General features: G+C 33.0%; 1 protein-coding gene across 1 annotated transcript in view; it reads right to left on the bottom strand.

Annotated features, from left to right (window-relative positions):
• Dach1 (dachshund family transcription factor 1) overlaps positions 1 to 25,653 on the bottom strand; it is a 365,290-nt gene that overhangs the window by 198,480 nt on the left and 141,157 nt on the right. Inside the window, exon 2 of the mRNA XM_090342049.1 lies at positions 9,721 to 9,836. Coding sequence (XP_090198175.1) covers positions 9,721 to 9,836 — 116 coding nt within the window. The remainder of the gene's footprint in view (positions 1 to 9,720; positions 9,837 to 25,653) is intronic.

Raw genomic sequence — 25,653 nt, 5'->3', positions numbered from 1 at the left:
GATTAGGTAAATGCCAAGTAGTGGAATTGCTGGGTCATGGGGGAGCTCTAAGTTTAGCCTTTTGAGGCACTGCCATACTGCTTTCCATAGTGGTTGAACGAGTTTGCACTCCCACCAACAGTGTAGTAGTGATCCCTCCTGGCCACATCCCCTCTAGCATCTGTGGTTATTAGTTTTCTTGATCCTGGCCATTCTAACTGGAGTGAGGTGGAATCTTAGAGTTCTTTTGATTTGCATTTCTTTTATGCCCAGAGATGTGTATTATAAATGAAGAAGTAGCTATTTAAGAAAGCTGTTTGGTGTTAAGATAGATAGATAGATAGATAGATAGATAGATAGATAGATAGATAGATAGATAGATAGATAGATAAATTAGAGTCAGGAAACTTCACGGAACAGTGAAACTTTGACAACACATTTAATATCTGTGTCCATCTGCTCTAAAAAGACTGTATAGGTGGAACTACTTCCATGGAATGATTAAACCAGGTTGCCGAGTTAGCAAGAAATGAGGAAGAAAATGAAAGTCAAACACTGTAGTTCCAACTAAGAAGCTATGCTCCAATTCTACATTGTTTGAAGAATAAGGTCCTTTGAAGAAATGAGTCATAACCTACTCATTGTATTCTAAAATTAACAATAAAAAGAAATATCCATGATGATCTTCTAAAGTTTGTATCCACTTTAATTAAAATTAGAAACACATCCAAATAGTTTATAGTCTACTGAGTATATCGTTAGCTACATATTAACAAGTATACATGATAAAATGCTCACACATTAGTTATACTAGCTATTTCCTTATTGTCATGTACAAGTATTTAAGTAGTCTGACTCAATTTATTGAAAGAGGTTACATTTTTGTCATTTTGAAAACTAGCTTAATTATTTACTTTATAAAAAGCCAATTCATTTGTAATCATTAAATATTTCAATGTATAGATGTAATCAATTGAAAGCAATGTCCTTTTTTAAGATCTACTACTTTATGTAATATATTTCTTTTTGTTGGTTGTAGGATTTGATAATGTGCATATTTCTGAAAACAAAACAATAGAAGATAAATACATAAAAGTAGCGGTGATATTTCACATTCATGAAACATATCCTACTTTTAAACACAAGTTTGTTAGAATTCAGTGTCCTAAGTTGTGAACCATAAATATGTAATTACCAAAAGGTAATGTTAACTTGTCTGGGATGTTTAACTATAGAGATATGTATATATAGATGTACATTAATAATTCTTTAGTGGAAGATTTTTATTGTCAGATCCCAAACATTTTAAGTATTATTGATTTTAATTACCAAAAATAATGGCACTGAAGTCAGCCTACTATAGTATTACAACATTGTTTTTGCAAAATGTAGCTATAGAGCGTATCATTCAGTATTCATGGCAACTTAAGAATTATTTTAGTATTTGAAGTTGTCTTTTTACAAGTAAAGGAAGCAAAGAATCTAAAATGATGAATGGGTCCAATTGTTACAGTATGAACAACTCTTATGCCTGAAAGATTCTTATGACTTTCAGAAATTAACTCTACTAAGAACTTGATTTGAAAAGTCAAATCAAATAATTTATAGCAAAATTCAAGTTCTTTCATTAAAACCTGTTAAAAGTGTATGTCTCTTATTCTTTCTGATAATATTTACTGCTTTAAATAGAGCTACTTCTTCCACACATACTGCCAAGTTGTATCACCATATTCCTTATGTAAATATTATTTATATCACGGTCAGTGGTTGTAATTTCTCCCTAAATATAAACTGTGCATAACAAAAATGGGTAACTTCAGGGAAACGTATAAAAGACAGACAGAGGAAACAGAAAAAAAATATTTTCTGATTTGGAAAAGAAATATATGTAACAAACCATACTCATAATGTTATCCATCCATTAAATATTCCATCCATTAGTTAACAGTAGAGCAAAAGCAAATATATTTGTTTAAAAAAACATCAAGCATTCATCTCTAAAGTAAGTTAAAAAAAATCCTGTAGTTGGAAAACCTAGATACATAAGACCATATAGGAAGAGGCGAAATGAAAGAACCTCCAGGATATGGAAACAAGAGCTATATAGTGTGTGATTGTTGTTCTTAATGTACTATGCTATTTCTCATCTCTTGTGTTGTCCCTTGGTTATTCTCATATTTTTACCAGTATCTTACCTTGTTATCTGGTATATTGTATATATGTTTAATTAAAATAGAATAGGTAAGGGGGAAAAACAAGTGAGGGGAGAGGGAGAGGGGAGGGAAAAGGGGACAAAAACATGAGAAGTGTTATCAATGTTTGTGAAGTAATTCACCTTCTATCTGGTGAATATAATGTAACCCTTCTACTAATTACAATTAAAACTCCAAAACAAAAACCAACCAATCAACCAACCAAAAACAAACAAAAACTGTGGCCAGGTAGGTGGCTCATGCCTGTAATCCTATCTATTCAAGAGGCTAAAATCTGAGGATCAAGGTTCTAAGCCAGCCTGGGCACAAAAGGACCTCAGACTCTTATCTCTAAATAACCTCTTGAAAACAGGAAATGAGGCTTGCCTCAAGCATAGGGCAGTTGTCTTGAGCTGAAGCTCCCAGGCTGCGTTCAAGCCCCATGACCCCCTCCCCCACACACACACAAACACAAAGGAAAAACAAAAAACAAAAATAAAAAAATTGTCTTCAACAACCATGAAAACTATAATGCAAAACCATGGATAGCTTTAACCACAAAGATACCATGTTAAGTTAAAAAGAAAAACTCCAAGTAAACTAAAATAGAATCATAAGTAGTCATAAAATAGAATCAGATATTATCATCTGATGAAGAAACTGTCCAACATAATCATTCTGTTAATACTAAAAAAAAATCCTCAAATAAACCTGAAAATGATGAAAGATAAGGGCAGAAATGGACAGGTAATGGTCAGGAAAAAAAGAATTTTTTTGAAATAATATTTTTGTACCATATATTGCATTATTAAAAATATTCTAAACTCTAAAGAATAAGTATCTCTAATTTCTATTTGAATATTTTTATGTTTCTGTCAGTGCAACAGGTAAATTATTAATAGGAATAAAAATCACTCACAGACAAATATAAATGCAGCAAGATATTTATTTATTTTTCTGGTTCTGGGGAAGAAATATAGGGCTTGTGACTTCTAAACAAGTATTTTGTCACTGGCATAAATTTCTACCTACAGACTTTTTCTCGTGGAAGACAATTTACACCTAACTGTATTCTATTAATTTAATTTCTGCCTCCAGAATTGTGATTTGATTGTTTCAAAGTATGATTCCTATTCTGTTATAAATAATCATAATTATCATTTCAAATTCTGCATTACCTGGACTATTTGTCAATGTCCGCTTACCTTAGTTCATATCCTTGCTGATAAGTTGTACCATAATGTTGGTATATATGAATACAGAACCAAATCAAACTGCAATGTTTTAAAATCAGATCAATTCATTCATAAATAAAGCCAATAAATGTTTTAGGACCTTAAAGGCTATTAATTAGGCTATTAAAAGGCTATATTAATGCTATATTTTTCCAGATTTTCTAATTCCTTTAGAAATTTTGGGACCTATCAATCTTGCCAATTAGTGTTTCTACTTCTTTATAAAAGGCAAACTCCTGACTTAGCTTTTAAAGCATGGAGACATTTTTTTACAAAGATGGCTAAACCTTTCATAACAAGCCTGGAACATACTATTCAAGGAAAGAGATGGAGCTTTGAAGTGAGTTTCAGAGGAGAAAGCTATCAAAGAGAGACTAAACAATCATATTGGTTATCTTGTTTTGCATAACTTTTGTTCTATAACATCTTTAGAAATTTAAAAAATACATTAGTTGTAGATATGATATTTTTCCCTCGAGTAAACAATAATTGTCTTTCTCATTTCTCTAGGTGAGGAGGGGGAAATTAGAATAGTAATATCACCTCCTAAGAGCCAAAAAGTTATAGTGCACAATGAAAGAACATGCAATAAACCAAGGGATTCATATGTTTCCTAAAATCTCACCAAAAAAAATAAAAAGAATGAATAAGAAAAAAGCTCTATCTGATGAACACAACATCTGTCTCATCATAATCAAAAGTTAACTCTAAAAATTAGATTTGCTTTTCTTAATGTAAATATGCTTCTTTTGTGAAAAATCCTATTACCAACAGCAAGCAAATAATACCTTAAAATTAGTCAATAAAAGACATTAGCAACTTCCTTATTGCAAATCTGTTGAGAGAGAAGGGTAAGCAGATTATAATTATTAGTACATGCCAGTATAGGCATAGGAGATTCAAAACTCAATAGAAATTTGGAAAATGGAAGTAAATTAGGGAAGAAAAGACTGTCATTTTCTTCTAAATTAAGTAGGGGAAAAGCCTGTCCAATGGCTACTAATATGTAATTAAATCTGAAAATAACAGATCTTTGCTCTAAGAGCTTAGAGAAAAGTTTTTTTTTAAATGAATTTCAATGCTAACAGCAGAAACAAGACATATTATGATTTGGCTGTGTTACTTAAATATACTTTATATTACATCAAAATACACAAAACAAAATTTTTGGCTCTGCCATTCCTTATCCTGTATACAAGGTTAAATTCACAAATACCTGAAAAATAACTTGTAATTCAGGATTTTGTGGATCCATTGAAATTCTTACTTTGAAGGATTTTATAATAGAGTGATATATGGACATACGCAGAAAGGGTAAAGACAAAAATTATGCCACGTTATTTCTATAAGCACTTATGAAGAGCTTTAATCTAGATGCATAACAGTATCGACTGTTGATGTCATGGCTTAAATGAACTTATCATAATCTATAAATAAATAAACAATACATTCCATCTACTTTGTATACCTCCATCGGATTCTAGACCCAAAAATCTGTAGTCTTCATTTTATAGGTATTTAATGGAGTTTTGAAATTTTCAGTGACACTGTTATTTATAAACAATAAGGACTAATTTCTTTCAAAACTCATCTATTAAATGTTTATCAGCTATATTCATTGAACAGACACTTATATTGTATCTCTCCTTGGTGCCAGGCAATGTTCTATTTCTATACACTGGGGTAGGGTATCTCAGTGAGCAAAAGAGAGCAAACCTCCCACACGCTTTCTTTCTGTTTCATTTTTCTTTTCCTTTCTTTCTTTCTTTCTTTTTTTTCTTTTTTGCCAGTCCTGAGCTTGGGGCCTAAGCACCATCCTTGGGCTTTCTCAAAGCTAGAGCTCTACCACTTGAGCCACAGCACCATTTTCTGCTTTTTTCTATGTATGTGATCGAACACAAATTCACACCTATATACATACACATGTTCTCTCTCTCTCTCTCTCTCTCTCTCTCTCTCTCTCTCTCTCTCTCTCTCTCTCACACACACACACACACACACACACACACACACACATACACACACACACACACACACACACACACACACACACACACAGAAGTAAATTTTATCAGGAAGAGTGAAATGTTGTAAAGCGTTCAGGCCCCAAAAGATAGACATCAAAGAATAGATTTTCCCCCCAAACGGACAGGATTTTGGCCTTGAAGACAGCTTAATTTCGTCATACCACTGATATTTATCATTGATTTCTGACCAAAACTGTGAGAGAATAGCTTAGTTTTTTTTCTAACAAATAATTTGTTACAGTAGTCACAGAAAATGATGGAGTGTGCAACATCCATTCTAAAACAAGTTACATGAAAAAGTTTAGTGTTCAGGCTGTCAATAGGATTCATTATTCCTCTGTTCAAGAAAAACTAAAAGGAAACACATATTGTTAGTTGTCGGTCATGTGCTCATTTAAAAGCATTCAGTGATGAAACCTCACAAATATTCTCTGTATATAAATGTTAATACCACATAACATATTGTATAAACATAAATGGCTTAAGTAGTTTATGTCATATTTACTCTTTGAGTAAGGCATTCAGAAGCTAGCTATGTTTAATTTATTAGTGAAGATAATCAATCCATTTGTGGCTGTTTTACTTGTATATCTTTCTGTTATCTTTACTTAGGAGTCTCCCTATGGAATACACTACATTTATTATAATAAATTTATCAGCATAGCAGGCACAGTTCTTCATTGTGAAGCAAGTGGAATGCTTAAAGCATTTAAAATATTGTAAGTGCTGATATTTCAAAAAGTGGCTGTAATATTCTGTTACTAATGTTGAGCTAGAAAAATAGAGAATATAAACTGAAAAAAATTCTTATTTGGACTGATGCTACAAAAGTACATAACAAATATTATGTGTAATGCTTTATAAAGTACATGAAATATATATTCTACATATATTTGTAGCATCAGTCCATATAAGAATTATTTCTTTTAAGATTTATTTCAGACAAGAAATTCCCAGTGGAATTGGTCTTGGTCTGCAATATATTTTCCCCACCATGCTAAGTTTCCAATGTTTAAATTCTTCTCTTTTAGTCAAAGTGTATGTGCATGCAATTGTTTTCTTTACATTAAAGACAGTTTATGGATTTACAGTCACAAAAAATTACTATCAGAAATAAAATTATAAATCATTCATTTGTAATGTATTTTTAAAAGAGGTATTGGGTAACATCTACTAATGTAAAATGCAAATATCAATTACTTCTAAATATCAACATGAACATAGTATTTACAAAGAATTTTGCAGGTGGGTGGTGGCTTATGACTGTAATCCTGGCCATTTAAGAGAATGAGATCTGACAATTGTAGTTCAAAGCAAAAAGCTATACATGAGGGTGTAACTCAAATGGCAGAGTACCATCCATAAGTAACAAAACTGAGCAAGAGTCCAAGGCCAGGAGCTAAAGCTAAACCCCCAGTATATTCCACTCCCCCTCTCTCTCTCCTCTTTCTCTCCTCTCTCTCTCTCTCCTCTTTCTCTCCTCTCTCTTTCTCTCTCTCTCTCTCTCTCTCTCTTTCTCTCTCTCTCTCTCTCTCTCTCTCTCTCTCTCTCTCTCTCTCACACACACACACACACACACATTCACACACAACACACACACACACACACACACACACACACACACATACACACACACATTTTCACTGTGACCTAAAGGTAAAAATCAATTGCACTTCTGGCATCAAAAAGAATTACCCTCCATTTATATATAATCTTTTTTTAATTGTAAAATAGTCATGACCCTATAAAAAGTAGGAATGTGATTGGAACTCTGTTGCTAGGATGAATATATACCAAACTCGTGCTTATTGTCAAAAATGATTTATGACAAGTGCTCAGTCAACATAAATGCACTGGCCACTGCAGGAGGTGCTGCCTCTGGAGCTTCTACAAAGAATCTTCCTTCTTTCATTAACTTCAGCTTCTGGTTGCTATAGCATCTGATGACAGCCATAGCTTTTGGAAATTATCTCCATCTACCCTACCTTATTCTAAGGCGATGACTCAAGCAACCAAAATCAATAACAAATAAAAACTCTATAAATAACTACAGCTTTTTGTTTTATTTATTCTTGTCCTTTTTAATTTATTCATACCTGGACAAATATTGTAGAAAAATAAAGATAAAGAATTTTTCCCCTAATAGAACAAATGCCTCCTGGAAAAATACTTATTTTTTATTTCATTTTATTTACTTATTTATATATTTTTCCCTGGGGCTTGAACACTTGGCTTGGGGGCTGTTTCTGAGCTTTTTAGCTCAAAGCTATTGCATTACCACTTGAGCAACAGAGGCACTTCCAGTTTTCTGGTGGTTAATTGGTAATAAGAGTCTCATTGACATTTTTGCCCAGGCTGGCTTTGAATAATGATCCTCAGTTCTCAGCCTCCTGAGCAAGTAGAATTACAGATGTGAGCTACCAGCACCTAGCATATTTGATTTTTAAGATCAATCGTTGAAGATTAAAAAAAATGAGGCATGACTGGGAACAAATCAATAGATAATTATAAATTCATCAAAATTAATCTTTTTCCTTCTCACAGGAACAAGTTAAGCAAATTTTAAAGTTAATTTGCACCATCTTATTATTTTAAAATATCATTACTACTAGACATACAAAAGTACGAATTAATGTTTATAAATAGACTATACGAGGGTTTAAAACTTGGCGGTTTTGTTCACATCTTTCTTTGTAATTTGAACTTTAGATGCTTGTTCCTTTATTGGTTCACTAGTTCTTGGAAATAGTACTTTATATCTTTTAATAATACTCATGTAACTCCAGTTTCTTAGAAACTGATTTTTGAAATTAAAACTAAAAGCTTAAAATATAGTAGAAATACCATAAAACTAGTTTTCTTCACATGAAGATTTTGATAGATAGCATTATAAATAAGTGTTTGAGAAATACAGAACATGGATGACCTTCCTTATGTCAAGAAGAAACAAAAATGGCATTACAACTTTAAGAAAGAGAAACAAAATCCTGGGAGGTAAAAGGATACCTATTCATCTTGAATCTCATTCTCTCAAAACATGAAACATTCTGAGAAAAAGAAGTATTATATTCTTTAAGAATAGAAAAATGTATTCAAGACCATGAGATAGCTAGTTAAGAAGATACTAAGAAACTTATTCCTCAGCATATGGAGATACTATTCCACATTATTTCATAAATTTTAAACTTTTCCCACTTAAAATATAATGTAAAAATCGAAATCATATTGAATAATTTTAAGTAAGCATCATTTCAGTGCAATAGTCACTACCTCCAGTCTTTGAATTACTCTTTAAGCCACAAAAGTAAGTGAATAGGGCACTAGTCAACTCATGAACTGTTTAAAGTCATTCACTGGGCTGTAGAAAGTGTTTATCTGTTCAGGATCCCCTTTCTCAGACTGTCTACTTTCTTCATAAGCTCCCTTTCCTCATTCTTCCTTAGGATACAACTTTTCTTTGGGGATATAATGCTTAGGAAGCTTTCAAGAAGTTCTGGTAAAAGGTTAAGAAATTATATTTGGGAGTAATGGCATCACAGTTAAAATATAACGATTGAGCTTATTATAAACATAAAGGGGGCTGGGAGAGTTGCCTAGTAATAGAATGCTCGCCTAACATGCATAAAGCCCTCAGTACCACATAGGCAGAAAAAGCTTGTCATGGCATTGTGGCTCAAGTGGCAGAGTACTAGCCTTGACCAAAAAGTGTCCAAGGACAGTATCCAGGTTCTGAGTTCAAGCCCCAGGACTGGCACAACAAACATTCTCTCTGAGCTAATGATAAAATAGTATAAAATAGGTAAAATAGTATAGCAATTTGCTTTCCTTTTCTTGCTCTTTCTTCTGCCAGTACTAAGGTTTGAACTCTGTGCCTCACTCTTACTTTCTAGGCAGGCACTCTGATATTTGACCCATGCTTCCTGTTAGCTTTCAGCTGCTTATTTTTAGAGATGGAGTCTTATGGACTTCAAACCAAAATTCTTCATATCTCACTCAGCCTCATGAGTAGCTAGGATTAAAGAGAGAAGTCACCAATGTTAATCATTTGCTTTTGGACATTTGTGACTTCTAACACTATGCTCGATTGAGCTCCTTCCTTTTTGTTTAAGTCAGGAAGAGGGGGTAATTATAATGCAATTTTGAAATAAACTCTCCTCTGGACATGGCCTCCATTTGTATAGAACAAAACTAATAAATGCAAATATCAAAGTAACAAGTGGTAGATATGAAATCCATACTATTATATGGCTTTTAGTGTTTGGGGCATAAATAAGTTACCATCCTTACCTGTTGGTGGAATTATTCCAGGAGACATGAGGCCAGGGACAGAATGCGGCATGATATGAGAATTCTCAGGGGAGGTGACACTTTGAGTCCTCTTAGGAGGCCTTCCAGGTCTAGAACTGAAACAAACAAACAAAAAATTTTACAATTAAGCTGTTGTCTTACACATCATTTCAAAGTTGTTTCAAGTGGTAACATGGACTGTAAATAAATTTGTTTCAAGGACGGTTGCTTTTGCAGTTAGATGTAATAGACTTCCATCACTAATTAGATTACATGCTGAATTCATTTTCCTCATTGAAGATCAGCCACTCCTGATGCATAATTCATAGCCTGCACCTCGTTACCTGCTTCTTCATATTAATATCTATACACAGTTTGAATTGCCTCGTTTGCATATGCTAAAGTTCTGCATGCAGCCTTCAGCACAAAAATTATGCACTAACTTGTAATAATTATTACAGTCAGCCTGCTATTGATTTATGAGACTTTTAAAAACCAAATATGTGTAGTACTTGTAATGAATGATATTTTAAGGTTCTTCAGGAAATTAAAAGGCAATGGCTGCCTAAGGAAATGTTCTGCTTGTTTGATTTAATACTACAGTTAGCTGGGAGGTGGAATGAAAGAGTGATTCAGACCTATAGCACATTTTTCGATGATATGTTTTATTACTTCGCACTGGTAGCCTGATATCTAGATGATAAATGACAATACATATCTAATGTGTGAAAAGGTCTTGCAATTTCTTTATTTTTTTGTCATTTAAAAGATAAGTCAAGTTATCATTTAACCCTTATTCTGTGTAAGTGAACATTGTCACTAAGCTACCTTACTTTGAAAACATTAAAATAAATGAGAAAGACTTGGAATCATTCGTAGGACATCATTGGCAAACCACATCTGTAGCTTTTTTCATCTGCCTTTAGGGTAAAAAAATGTATTTATGTTTTTATCCTTTACATACACATTATGTTATATTACTTTTTATTGTAAAAGCAGGTAAAACTTCTGAAAAGTATTCACTAAATTGTATTAAAAATAACAGTGAGAATATATTGTTCGTAATTTTTTAGGCAAAAAAAGCATTCTTAGCATTACAGTTCTACTTTCCCATGATGGATTATTAGTGAGTTTTAATGAAATACTCTTCCATCACTTATTTGGACAATATGAGCCTAGATAAATTCAAAACAATTAGATATCTCCATTATAAAATAGCATCCCCATGTCTAGCTCAGCTAAGACCCTTTGCTTCATCAGAAAATTCAAAAATCCCATTTCTTTTATTTTGTGTAAATAATACACATGGTCATTGAACAAATAATTGCTAAGTACCTGCTATTTCCAAAGCCGTGCGCTATGGAGGTTAATTTTGGGGGAAGGAGTTCTTAGATTTCAAGAGCTTATACTCTTGCCAAAGGGAAAGATTCTGGTGCATAAATAACCATAATGCAAATTGTAATGTGCTAATAACTCCCATAAGAAAGTTGCAATCTGGATACTAATTGGAATTTATGCTTGCTGATGAAACTTCCACATTCAAGGAACAAAGATGGCAGTGGAAATACTAGAAGAAATTTCAAAAGAAAGTTAAATCTAGAGAATTACCACTTCAGTGATAATGTAAAAAAAGAATGAAAGCATAAAAATATATGAACATACATGATCATTGGAAATACACTGAAAATACCTTCAAAATCAAGGGGAACAGAGGATAAGATTGCTAAACTTATTGTCTAGGATTAAATCAGTGGTGGACTTTGGAAAATGAAGGAAGTTATAAGCAAGTTTGTTTTGTTAACTAACAGGCACATTTTCTTTATTGTTCTGAAGTGTCTCTCCAGCTACTTCTTTTCATTATTACTCTTCATCCTCAGCTAGCTTTTTATCTTTTATTATTTGCCTAGAATTAATCAACAGCCCCTAGATAGCTCGATTCTCTTTGAGTGAGCTCTTTCCTTGTCATCACTTAACTGAGAAAGACTAAGGGCTAACTATACCTCTCCTACCCATTTGTTCCTCCTGGGATTCAGAGAAATTGATATCTATCTCCCTCCCTAGATGTTTTATATGATATCAGACTCAGCTTGTCAAATCTGTCCATTAACCGATTGCTCTTTCTCTCGTTCAGCAAAATGGCTCCTAATTGAATGAGCCAAAAAGAAAGAAAAAAAAAACTTGGCTTCAATATTTCCTTCTCTTGCACTCTTTATATAATTTCTGTGAGGTTAACTTTAATCCATTGTCTAGACTGCATTTCCACTCCTCTCTTCCATTTTCTATTTCTACTGAAGGTCCAGCTTTCCCATCTACCTCCCACTTTGTCCCACACTAGACCCTAGAATCTAGACAACTGTTCATGCTTATTTCAGAAGGTTTTTTTTTTATAAAACATAAATTTGACCATGCTTTCCATTTAATTACAAATGTGAATGGCTCCTTACAAGATCCATACTCCTTGTCAAGATACCACTCTAGTAACTGTTTCCTCCTTACTTTTCTGATTTCAACCTTTCAGCCTTACTTGTAGCATTACACTGGCCCTGTCACATTTGTTGTCATTCAGTCTTGGCTTTAGGATTATAAGCATGGATTTCTTAAATTTCATGGATTGCTTTGGTCTCTTTGGCATCTCTATAAATGTTTCCTCTTTTGTCAATATATTTACACCAATTCATTCTCATCTCCATATTATCTACCTAAACCTCAGTCTTGCTCTTTACTGATTATTTCAGTCTTAGTGTTTTCTGTGTACTATGTGAGTCCTTATTCTATGGTGAACAATTATTACAAATCTATACAGAGTATAGTTATCTGGATCTCTTAACTTTTCCAAATGATACACAAAAAGTGCCTAAAACTCACTCTTTTCACTGAAATGAATTATCAGCTGGTTTTGAAACAAATATACATAAAATATTTTATGCTTGTTATATTTTGAAGGCAAAACAACGTATTTGAGGAATAAATATTGAGGTATAAGTATTCTTCAAATGACTCAAATAGGTTCCAAGAATATTTCCTAATAGACACCAAGCTCCGAGTAAGAGAAGGGAGATATCTGGGAGATCTCTAGCAAGATGTTTTGAAAACAATGGAAATTAAACTATTTGAATATTTAGCTCTTTAATCTATTTTGGTGCTAAAAAATTAATCTGTTAAAGAGTATTTTATTATTCACCTCACAGGAGTTGTCTCCTCCTCACAGCTTTCACTAAGAAAATAGAAGGCGGGCTACCAAGTCACAATACTTTAACTCGTGAGAGAATACTTTAACTGTGAGAGAATCAACCCAGTGGGTTCCTTCCACTACAGATAGTTCCTGCTCAGTCTGTCAAGTTGTTTCAAATTCTACCAATAGATATTTATTGCTTTCAGAATAGAAACTTGAAGTTCTTAAAAAAATACTTCCATGAAAACGCAAATAACGCAAATACCCTTGGTGGTTTTACTTTACAATTAGGTTAGAGTGAGGGAAGAGGCAACACTATTGAAAAAGAAATATATTCATTACCTGACTTATGTTAACTGTAATCCCCTATACAGCATATAGAGTTATGTACCTTTATTTGAGGGGTAATAAGAAAAAAAAAAGACTTCTCCCACTGCTTTCCTAATTTACAGTTATATACTTTATTAAATATTATTGTATATGGTCACAAGCTTATTGAGCCTTTGTCAACCACTCCTATATATCCTCCTTTGACCTCAGTGTGTGAATATCTATAGCATGAAATCATTTACTTCAATTCTGTCCATTTTGTTCTGGTAAGATTAATCAAAATACCAAGACAAGAGAATTTAATGGGTGTGTATTTTCAGATTATATTAAGTATGTGTTATTGTATATGATATAAGTATATATTTATGTAATTTTAACTTATATTCTATGTTTCTACTTATGTAAATTATTTTGAATTGGGAAGATATATTCTGCCTAATGATACAGATATCTACTTGAATATTATAATTACGAAGAGTCATGTTTATGAGTTGAAAATAAGTATACTCTGTATCATCAAGTGAAGAAACAAGATACAAAACTTGCAAATATGACTTGGTAAGATTCATGGGTGAATATTAATCTTAATGATAAATATGGATATATTTCAACAAAAGGAATAGTTGTTTATAGTATTCACTTTGCAAGAGTAATTAATAATGATGATGGATATAGTTATATCTCGCTGAAAGGAATGGTTCGTTTATAAATTCCAGTTTATAGATATAAATTGTTAGCCTGTGAGTATTTTCTAAAAGGCAACAATCTGAATAATCCAGGTGCTCTATGATGAGCATTCTTTCTTCATGGGGAATTTTTTTCTAGCTCCTTAATTTTGAAAGAGAGATTATCCTTGAAATGATGATAAAGATGAGCACTTGATTCAACTGAAACATTAACATGTAAATCTATCACTTTATAAAACCTTAAATGGCATTGACATAGAAAAAATTTTCTGTCTTAAATTTATTTCAACTTGAGCATCTCAGCCCTTGCTGTTGATTCGCCTTTTTTTCCAAAAACATGCAACCAGGCTTTTACTGCAATGGTGGATTCCATGAGCTGGCATAATATACAGTGGTTGTGAGTACCATTGTGTTTTTTGCAAATCATGTTTAATTTGGCCTCCATACTACTATGTTGCTTTAGTCTTAAAAATATCAAGCTCTGCTCTACAGTAGGTGTTATTTCCAATACTCTGAAGGCCCTTTTCCCCAATATTTTATTTTGTTTTGATGTAGTAGAAAGCCTAATAAAATAATAAAAGTTATATTATATTGGATAATTAAGCAAGCATTAAGTTTGAACTAAATTCATATTAATAATTTTAATACTTACTTAAAATATCTTTGTATCCCATAATGTAATTATCAATAGCTTCCTGATGAGATGATGAGACATCAAAAGTAAAACTACCAGTATCCCACAGCTTAAAAATGATAGCAGATCCAAAGCAATCTGACTGGACAAGTGAAACTCCAACACTGGGCATCAAAGCCACTACGCATATTTACATGTTAGTTTAGTCAGTAAACATGAATTAAATGTTTTTTTAATGTGATTTACCTTGAAATATGTATTGTATATATCAGTAACATACTCTGATTTCAGGTAGCTCAAAGTTTACACTGGGAATTAGAAAGTATCTATATAGACTAAAAATATTCTAAAGTGATTTCGTATAGAGCTCACTGATGGTGTATGAAAGAACAGAAGTTAGTAACACCACTATCAGAATGAATGCTTCCAAAGAAAACATCCATAGAAGGAAAGCCCCCTTCCACACATTTGTGCATACACACACACACACACACACACACACACACACACACACACTTCTGTACTAAAATGGTGAATTACTCAAACTTATGGCTCAATTTTACTAAAAATGATTAGAATGGAATCATTTGGTAATAATTTTATAGATTGTGGTTTATCCTTCGGTATATCCCTCTATATAGTGTTAATCTTCACTGGCATATTATTTGGACTTCATCTCAAGAGTAGACACACATAACTCATTTATTTGTGAAAGCTAACTACCAATACCATTCCAATACTATTCTGTGAGAGCTGCCATGAATGGAAACAGAGATTCCAATATCAACACCAGAATTCAGAGCCTTCCTGACATTTTTTTAATACTCCCACAAGGATTCTAGGCATATGCACTAATGGAAGGATGGCATTTAGAAAGACAAAGGTATCTTTTTTCCAGTCAGCAGAGATTCAATGCCATGTTTCATTCATTATATGACATAGATGTTACACAGTTCTAAACATTGCTATTAAGATGATTTACATTAATTAATTCCAATTTAATACTTTATGAAAGTTTTCCTTTGTGACTGGCCTTTTAATCCTAATGCTAGTTATTATGAGAAATTGTGATATAAACTTCTTGTGTCACAGAAATGGGGAAGATATTGGCTTTTTTAAAGATTGAGTAGTGTTGGAGGGGATGTGGCCAGGAGGGATCACTACTACACTGCTCGTAGAAGTGCAAACTCGTTCAACCACTATGGGAAGCAGCATGGCAGCGCCTCAAAAGACTAAACATAGAGCTCCCCTATGACCCAGCAATTCCACTACTAGGCATTTACTCAATTTTCCAGAAACAAGGTCAGACTAAATCCACTAGCACAACAATGTTCATTGCAGCACTATTTACCATAGCAAAGATATGGAACCAACCCAGATGTCCCTCAGTTGATGAGTGGATCAACAAGATGTGGTATTTGTACACAATGGAATTCTATGCTGCTGTCAGAAAGAATGACATTGCCCCATATGTTAGGAAATGGAAAGACTTAGAAAAAATCATATTAAGTGAAGTAAGATAGGCTCAATGGTTTCCCTCATTTGTCATAATCAGTAGAAACCTTGGGCTCTCCTAGCAGAGATTTGCAATAGAGCAAAACCTAGATACACAAGGCCATATAGTATGACGCTAAATGAAAGGACCTCTAGGATATAGAAACAAAAGCCATATAGTGAGTGATTGTTGTCCTTAATGTAGTATGTTATCTCTCATCTCTTTTGCTATCCCTTGATTATCTCATATTGTTACAGTATCTTACTTTGTTATCTGATATATTGGATATATTTGTATTTGGTTATTTGAAATTGGATAGGGAAGGGGGAAAACCAGATGGGGGTGGGTGGGAGGGAAATGGGAACCAAGATATGAGAAAGGGTATCAATGTACGTAAATTAATGTACCTTTTATCTGGCAAATATCATGTAACCCTTTTATTAATTACAATAAAAAATAAATGAAAAAGAAGATTGAGTAGTGTGCAGTTTTTCTCTCCTCAAACAATGGGCACAGACTGGTTTCAAAATTTTAATCAGTACACTAAGTCCTATTGATTGATGTATGTGTGTATGTATGTATGTGTGTATGTATGCATGAATGCATGTACGTATAGTTGAATCATATTCAAACTAATAAGAATAATTGTCTTAGGCGTGTTCTCTGCTGCTGGGTGCAGTGGCTTACACCTGCAATCCTAGCAATTGAAGAGGGTGAGATCTGAGGATCTCCATTCAAAGGCAGCCTAGGCACTAAAGACCATGAGACTCTTATCTCCAATTAACCACTAGGAAACTGGAAGTGGTGCTGTGGCTCAGGGGATAGGGTGGTAACCTTGAGCTGCAGAACTTAGGGGCAGCTTTCAGGCCAAGTTCAAGCTCCATGACTGACAAAAAAAAGTGTTCACTGCCTAGAATATGATTGCTGGCAAAGTTACCAGAAATTCTCCTAACCATTTTGTATATATAATTTCATTCATATAATCATTTGAGATAAAATATTTTAATTTCAACCAGGTGTTCATTTCACAGCCACTCAAGAGGCTGAGATGTGAAGATCAGGGTTCAAAGCCAGCCCAGGCACAAAAAAATTGGTGAGACTTTTATCTCCAATAAACCACCACAACCAGAAGTGGCACTGTGGTTCAAGTGGTAGAGCATTAGTTTTAACGCTCAAGAACAGTGCTCAGGCCCAGATTTCAAGCCCCATGACGGACTAATAATAATAATAGTAATAGTAATAGTAATAATAATAAATTTCCATTTAAAAAGCATGAAAACTAAAACACGATGTGTTAAAATATAAATTTGCTATAAATAAGAGCATTTTTTCCTATACATTATTTCTAATAGGAAAATTGTTTCTTGTTTAAATCCTGTGCTCCACACTAGATTACAGAGAATTATAGAGGAAACAATTGCAATTGCATTTCAGTCTCTTTGAGGTCAGATTTCTGTATTACTACCAGTATTTTCAAGTATTAGTTAGTGGATGATACAATATTTTGAACATCAACCTCAGTCTCAGCCCAACTCTAAACTCTAATCTCCAACCTCTAATCTCAAACTCCAGCATGATAGATCCAATGATGTGCTCCAAATTTACATCCTTTCCAACATTGCAACCATACACATATATACTGGGTAGACACTAGACGCAAAGACAAAAAATAGTGTGACAGAAATAATAAAATAAGAGTGACATCTTTAAGAAAGAGGGATTTTTATTGGCACAATAGTTATGTCATTGATAAAGGAACCAAAAGCACAGAATGGAAGAAAGGCAGCCTTTCCAAATAATGGTGCTGGCAGAATTGGCCAGATACATGTATAAATCTAATTTAGATCTTTATATATCATTCTGCACAGAAACAATTCCAAATTCTAAAGACCTCAGTGTAAGACAAGATACCCTAAAAATATTGCAAGAAGAAATAGGGGAAACATTGCTAAGTTCCTTAGCAAAGATCCAGAAACAAATCAAAGAAAGGCTGGATGAATGGAAATGCATTAAACTTAAGACTGTCTAAATTTCAAAGACATAACTAGCAGGATAAATTCAAAGCCCACAGATTGGGAGAAGGCCTTTACTAACAACACATCAGACAAGGACCTCATATTTAACATACACTCACAGATCAAAAATTAACACCCCATAAAACAATCCTCAAAGAAACAACAACTCCATCAATAAGTGGGCTAAAGACTTAAAGATAGACTTATCTGAAAAAGAAATAAGAATGGCTAATAGACATATGAAGAAAATGTTCAACATCTTTGGCCATAAAAGAAAGGTAAATCAAAACAACATTTAGATTTCACCTTACTCCAGTTAGAATGGTCATAACCAAGAATATGAATAAATAATACCACATGCTAGCCGAGATGTGTTCCAAAGAAAATACTACTGTACTATTGGTGAGAATGTAAACTGGATCAACCACTCTGGAAAGCAGTATAGAGGTTCTTCAAAAGACTAAATATAGAGCTTCCCTATGACCCAGCAATCCCACTCCTGGGCATTTACTCAAATGGCCACAAATCAGCCCACACTAACGTCACTAGTACAACCATTGCAGCATTATTTACCATAGCTAAGATATGGAATCAATCCAGATGTTACTCAGTAGTGGAATGGATAAAAAAATGTGGTACATATACAAAATGGAATTCTATGCTTCCATCAGAAAAAAACAGCATTGCCCCATTCATAAAGAAATGGGAAAACTCGGAAACATTTTAAGCAAAGTAAGCCAGACCCAAAGAATGATAGGCTGCATGGTTTCCTCTATTTGCAATAGCTAAAATATGTCTAGGATATTCTTACCCCAAAATGGCTCAATAGTAATATGTGTAAAATAATGCTTATTGAAATGAACTCCAAGAAATAGACACAAGAGGGTTTTTTAAAATTATTGTTGTACTGTTTCCAGTTATGACTTTTTTCCCTTTGTTTTATTCCAGTGTCACTGTGTGTGTGTGTGTGTGTGTGTGTGTGTGTGTGTGTGTGTGTGTGTGTGTGATTTTCTATACGTTTCTGTTTATCTAATTTGGAGGAGAAGGAAGAAGGAAAGGAGAATCACAGCATCAGCAGGACAAAAGGTGAACCACTTCAACAATGATACTCATTGGACACTATGATCGAAATGAACTTTACTATTTGCAGTGGTAGGACACTTGGGGGAGGGGAAGTGGGAGAAAACGGGGGAGTAGGTCACACTGTTCAAGAAGAAAAGTATCCATTACCATACTTATGTGACTCCAAGCCTTTAGCAAATCATTATAAAAGAGTTTACATTTTAAAAGAATAAGAAAATATCAGTTTTCATAAAGAGGTGTGAAACCTTTGGTTCAGTTCCATTTTGTTTTATTGCATTTAGTAACATCATTGTTTTCAGACCTGAAACCCTAAATACCCAGTCTACAAACAACAGCAAAGTAAGCTTTAATTTTCAAGATTCATGTTATTAGACTATAACCTGGATCATCAATGTCCATAACCACTGTGACAACAAAGAACCACAGATTAAATAAATCATATATGTGCATAAACACAATAAGTAAACTTCAGTCTCTGTGTTCTACCTTTTATTCATCTTTTCCTTTCTAGTCTTGTTTTCCTTCAGGGTAGTATGGGGGGAGGCTGAAGTAGAAGGAATGAGAGCTATTGCCAAGGACCAGTCCCAAAGCTTTTAGAAACTTGAGCTACATCGTTAGCCCCTCAAAAGAATGTCACTTAACAATTCCATTTAAAAAAAGCTATAGAAAATCTGTGCTCTTCACATTTTATTCTATGTCACAGCATTTTACTTTTTGAACCAAACAAGGCACAATGATGTATATGATAAACTTAAATTACTCACATCTAAGAGATTTTCAAAGACATGAAATAAATTCTAAATTTTAAAGGACTCCAAATGGCACAACATTTTCATATAGACCTCATCTTTATGATAGTAAACTAAAATGGAAATCATGCACTATACTTAAATCTGCATTTCTTGTGAAATGCTTTTTAAAAGTTTGCCACCGATGAGTTGGTTTCTTAATTACCTTCAAGTACTATGAAATAGGAAGAAAAGAAAGTAATCTTGGGTTTATATAAATATCTACCTTTAGTAACTGAGCAAGCAAACATTAGCTAGTGTTTTGCATCCTATTTACTTATAACAGTCTTATAAAACAATAAACTTCTAAAAGCAATTACTTCAAATTTATTTTTCCTCTACATTGAAGCAGAAGATATTGTTACACAGAAAGGAGCACTGAACTTCTATAATAAGAGAGATTTATAGGGACAAGGAACAATGCTGATTAAAAAAATAAAAGAATTGAAATACACTTTAACATCTTTCCTGAAACACACGATAATAATTATCTTAGGAAAAGGTGGTGCTGACAGCAGCATAAATGATGCCGCCAAAAGGGAAGTTAATTTTATTTTAAAGGATTAAACCATAAATTACTTCTTTAAAATTAGTCAGAAAAAAATAGACCTCCTTCTAAAGTCAGTTTAATCAATTCACAAGAACTTTGCACAAGGAAAAAAAATTATTAGACCATAACATTTGAAGAGGTTATATGAGAAACATATTAAAGAACCTTACCACTCTTACTCAGGAACTAATTAAGAATATATATGACTGCATTTTCAAATATCTGCTTAACAACCTATATTGACATATTTCCTGCCATTTCAATCTATACTTTAAAACAGTGGTTGGGGTTTTAAAACTTTTAGAAGGTTCTCATTTCAAGAACTCACTCAAAAATAAGAACTTAATATTCTTCCTTAGAAGACCTTAGCTGAGTCAATATTTATTTCATGAATTCATGCTAATAAATGCTATTTTTTTGAAATAGGGTACCGCTGTTTTGCCCAACTAGTCTTGAACTTCTGAATGGAAGTGATCTCATTGTTTTTAATTGGCTAGCCAAAAGGGCAACTGGAGGCATGGCACAGTGGTAGAGTGTTGTCTGTGGACAAGAACAACTACATTAGAGCACAAAGCCCTGAAATCAAGTATAAGAAAGAGAAGTGGGGAAAAGGAAGGAAGGGAAGAAGGAAGGAAAGAAGGGAGGGAGGAACAAAAGGAGGGAGGGAGGGAGGGAGGGAGAGAGGGAGGGAGGGATAGTAGGGAGAGAAAAAGAGAATGAAAAGTAAGAAAGCCTTACTCCAGAACCCATAATGCAACATATTAGAAAATACAATCCACATAGTTTATTCCTGAACCTCTATGTATTACTCCAAAACAACCACTTAATGTATCAGATAAACTAAAACCAAGTATTAAATTTAGCCTGGGATTAAATTAAAGCAATTGCTTTATTTTCATTTCTTAATTTAGTTCCTTTGAAATGTAAATGTGGAAATATTAACTAAGGAAATGACTTTTTAGAGAAGTAAGCAGAATGTTTCTGATTGCCTGATTTCTGATGCCAATCTGGAGACATACTGAATATTTCACTTTGGACTAAAGTGTTTATATGAATCATTAAGATATTTAGATTGATTTTTCCTGTGTTTTCTAAAGCAAATTACTTTCTTTCCTTTTGTATAATTTAAGAAATTATGCTATTTTTTTAGTTTAAAATGATAAGAAATAGTCTGATAAATAATAAAGACCATACGATGTAGGGCCAGATTTATCTAGGAAGAAAAAGAAAGGGCAAGAAAGATTATTCCTGATTTGTGAGTTCTATAATCTTTGACTGTGTAGTAGAGTGTGCTCTCTAACTCTAGAGAACCTTTGATTTCTGTAGTGCTAGCAACAAGATAACACAACACCTCCAAGGATCCAGCAGGCAAAGACATTTTCCATAAACTCAGCCAATTGCTGTTTGAAAGTATTTTAAATAAAAATTTCATTGAACAAGTATAAACTTTATTTTCTTGTCATTTTAAAACAAAAATAATGCAGTAGAACAGCTATTTACATATCATTTGCATTGTGATAGAAATTACAAGTAAATATTATGCCTCTCTGTGTAAGGCACTGGAACATCCTCAGAGTTTGTTATATTTAGGGAGTCCTAGGAAGTGAACCCTCTTAGGATACAGAAGCATGACTCTATTCATAAAGACAAATTAGTTGATTGATCTTTTTTTTAAATTAAACTTCTTTCCATTGCCTATTGGAGTAAAGAAATAGAACAAATCAATTAATATACTTGCAAAGCAAACAACATCCTTCACAGTACTATTGGATCCTTATAGTCTTTATAAATTCCTCTGTGAAAGAAACATTGAAATTAACTTCAGGGGTAAATTTTTTGGGGAAAATGACCATTTTATGTTTAATTCACATTAGTTTAGTGCCCTGGAATAGGGATGGATCAAAAAAGGACCTCCCTAGTCAGCTATTCTATATAAAACTATAGAAGTACACAGTTGTTCCTTTTTTTTTTTTTTTTTTTTTTGGTGGGGAACAATGATTCCATGGAGAGATCATGCAAAATTTCAAAGCCACTGAAGTTAAGCAATACATATTTAGGTCATACACTAGGCTGGATTTTTAAAAAATGTGTGAGATTTATTACTAACTCTTCATGCACTGGGAAAATCTGGCCAATAATAAATCTAGAATACAGTGCAATAAAGAGCAAGAAAATAACATTAAAAATAAGTATCAACTCTTAAACTGCAACAAGAGAGATGCAGATGAGGTAAAAGCACAGTTCTTCCTCACATTAGAGCAGTTAAACATTAGAGTAGGTTATCAGGGAAGGTCTCTACAGACTCTTCTCTTCAAGGCTTTTAACTTATGAGAAGCAGGCATTTATCTTGAATAGGTGAGGTAAGTCCTTTCTGACAGACTTGAAAGACTAGATGACCTCTGAAATCACAATGCCTAAACTGCTTGTTACCAAGTTCTTGACTCAGTTAAAGTAGTCATTTTTATTCAAAAAAAGGATCATCAATAATGTGAAGCATTCTGTAAATAAGATGCAAAAAACACACTAGAAATAATGTGGATCACAGGTCAAGAATATCATTTATAAAATATTCTTCCCCACATTTCCTGAGAACAAGCAATTGAGAAACAATTTAAAATTTTCTAATTTTATAATTTAGCATGGTATTAAACAAAGCAGGTGTTTGGTAAAACTGTGATAAAATAGAAATTTTATTAATATAAAGAATTATTAAATAAGTAATATTTTAATAATTTTGATATTGTCTTTGACCAATTTAAATGCATATCTAAACGCTTTATTTCTTTTCTTCTAGATCAGAAGAAAGCTTAATTCAATGCTTGACATGGGTGAATTTTCCAAGAAAATAAATTATGTCAAAGAAAATACCAAAGAATCAATAAGCAAATGTGATCTAATATATTGTTACCCAGAGTTATTTTATTCTTTAGATAGAATTATCCAGAGATCCATCTTACTCTTATCTGGATTCTGTGTAGTTCTTCCTCTTCACTCTTACTATATGTCAAACAGAAAGTCATTTAAGAATTTTTCTATCACTGCAAGTTTGAAATCTCCTGTAATGACTTGCTTAGAGAAATACCTAACTTGCAAATCCCTTTAAATTCATTTGAATATATATTCTTATATAAATATTTTTCTGCATCTTTTTACCCAGAACTTCTTTTAAAATCTTTTTTTCTTGAATATAAATAACTATTCCTTAAAAGACCAGACCAAAAAAATATCATCAGGACTGAAATATCATCAAGTAGTAATTTTATATAAACAATGTTGCACATTTGACTTATCACTAATATCTTTACGATAAAGAACACTTTGGTGCTAATAATTCATCCATAAGATTTTATAGATACAAAATGTGAGATCAATTAGGTGGTGTTGACCTTGTTTAGAACTGGTATTTTGCAAATGTTCACAGAATGAAAATATTTATAAGTTTAATGTGGAAAGCCTCAAGTTGAGGATTTTGAATTGGTTTGAAAGATACCCAGAGACTGAAAATCAGGCCCAACTGGCCAATTAAAATATCATAACATCTCACTGTTTATGTGAACAGTTCTTGAATCTTGAATGAAGATATTTAGTATTTCCTACATTAATTTGAGTAATAAACAACTTTTAGCAAAGTATACTTGTCATTGCATATCAAAAAAACATGCTGTTCATGCCATTTTTAATTTCAGTTTGATGGTAAGAATTAAATAACAATTCGAATGAAGTTTAAAGTAACCTAAACAGTTACCCCAATAAATCAAAAGTCATTTAGTAAACCTGTGCATCACCATCTGGTGATAAAAGATTGTATTTTGGCTTCTACTCTTTAGGCTATTGTAATCTCTAATTTTCTCTGTTGCAATATTTAATTGTAAAAAAAAAAAAATCAGTTCAGCTCCCATGGCTGCAATGGGTCACAAACTCAAGATTTCTTTTTTGCTTCCCCCTTCTATCCCCCCTTTCTGTTTTGTAACCATGGTAAAACAATAGAAGTGAACTTTCCCTGAACTTTTCTCTTTAAAGGCCTGAGTCCACATTGACCCAGCAGGGCAAGTTGGAACTTGATACTATCAACCAGAGGGCTGCTAAAGCAATCAGGTTCAACAAGGGCCATATATGTTCCCTAATGTCATTTGCTACAAAGCCAAGGCAAAAGCAAGCTATTTCTAGTGAAGAATTTCTCTCTATTGTTTCAGGGTTTAATTCAGTGGTGTACACCTGCATAAAGCATAGACTAGCTGGTAGACTACAGAGATATATTATTGTTTTCTTATAATTGTGTAGATTTCAAGGTTTACTTTTAGATAAGGCTTAACTTCCCACGGAAAAAAGCTCCTTACAGCATTACTAAAAATCAGATCATGTAAATTCACTACAAATTGAGAAGATCTTAGATTTAACTAAGGCATTTCATTAAATTTTCATGGTAACCTGTTTTAAAAATAACAAGTTATATGAGTTTTTTTCTCTCCATATTTTTCCACAGAAAATAAAAGTATGCAAACAAGTTGGTTAACTTGACTAATTAAATTCAGTATGAATAGTGAACTGGGTGGATAGTAGCAACATCATTTCATTCCTTTATTCAAGGTGGTATTGGCATTTCTCCTTTCACCAGTCTTCAAAAATTTGTAATGCTCTAAGTAAAAGTTTCTTAAAAGAATCAGTAACTATTTAGAAAGAATTCTAGAGATAAATGTAATTTATAATATTCAAAATAAATAATAATAAAAAAACATCAGTCATCTCATTTATTCCTAATGTTGAACTACGATACTAAAAACTTGATAAAGATAAGAAAATTTTGTTCTTTGATTACTTGATATTGTCAATGTGTCTATATGCGTCCTTAAAATAAATATCATACACTTATTATACTACTAGCTAATATTATTTCCAAACGTTAACTGTGATTCTCATACAGATGTTCAGCTATATTCTCCTGAATAATATTCCATATAAGTTTCTGTCTAGTATACTTGTATAAGAAGAGCTTCAATGGTTCAATAGTACACTTGGATCATATAGGTAATATGATTCTTGAGGTGACAACTGAACTGGGCTCTCCATATTAATGACAAGGAATTAGAATTTGGCACCCATCTAAATTACCACATAAATGAAGAAATTGCCCCCCCCCCAGGATACAGGCCACTGTATCAAAAATTATCCTTAGAGGCCGA

The sequence above is a fragment of the Megascapheus bottae genome, chromosome 11 (genome assembly GCF_031878675.1).
Source record: "Megascapheus bottae isolate mThoBot1 chromosome 11, mThoBot2.hap1, whole genome shotgun sequence".
Taxonomy (NCBI): Eukaryota; Metazoa; Chordata; class Mammalia; order Rodentia; family Geomyidae; genus Megascapheus; species Megascapheus bottae.
Note: the sequence above shows the minus strand (reverse complement) of the source record. Positions and strands in the feature narration are given on the sequence as shown.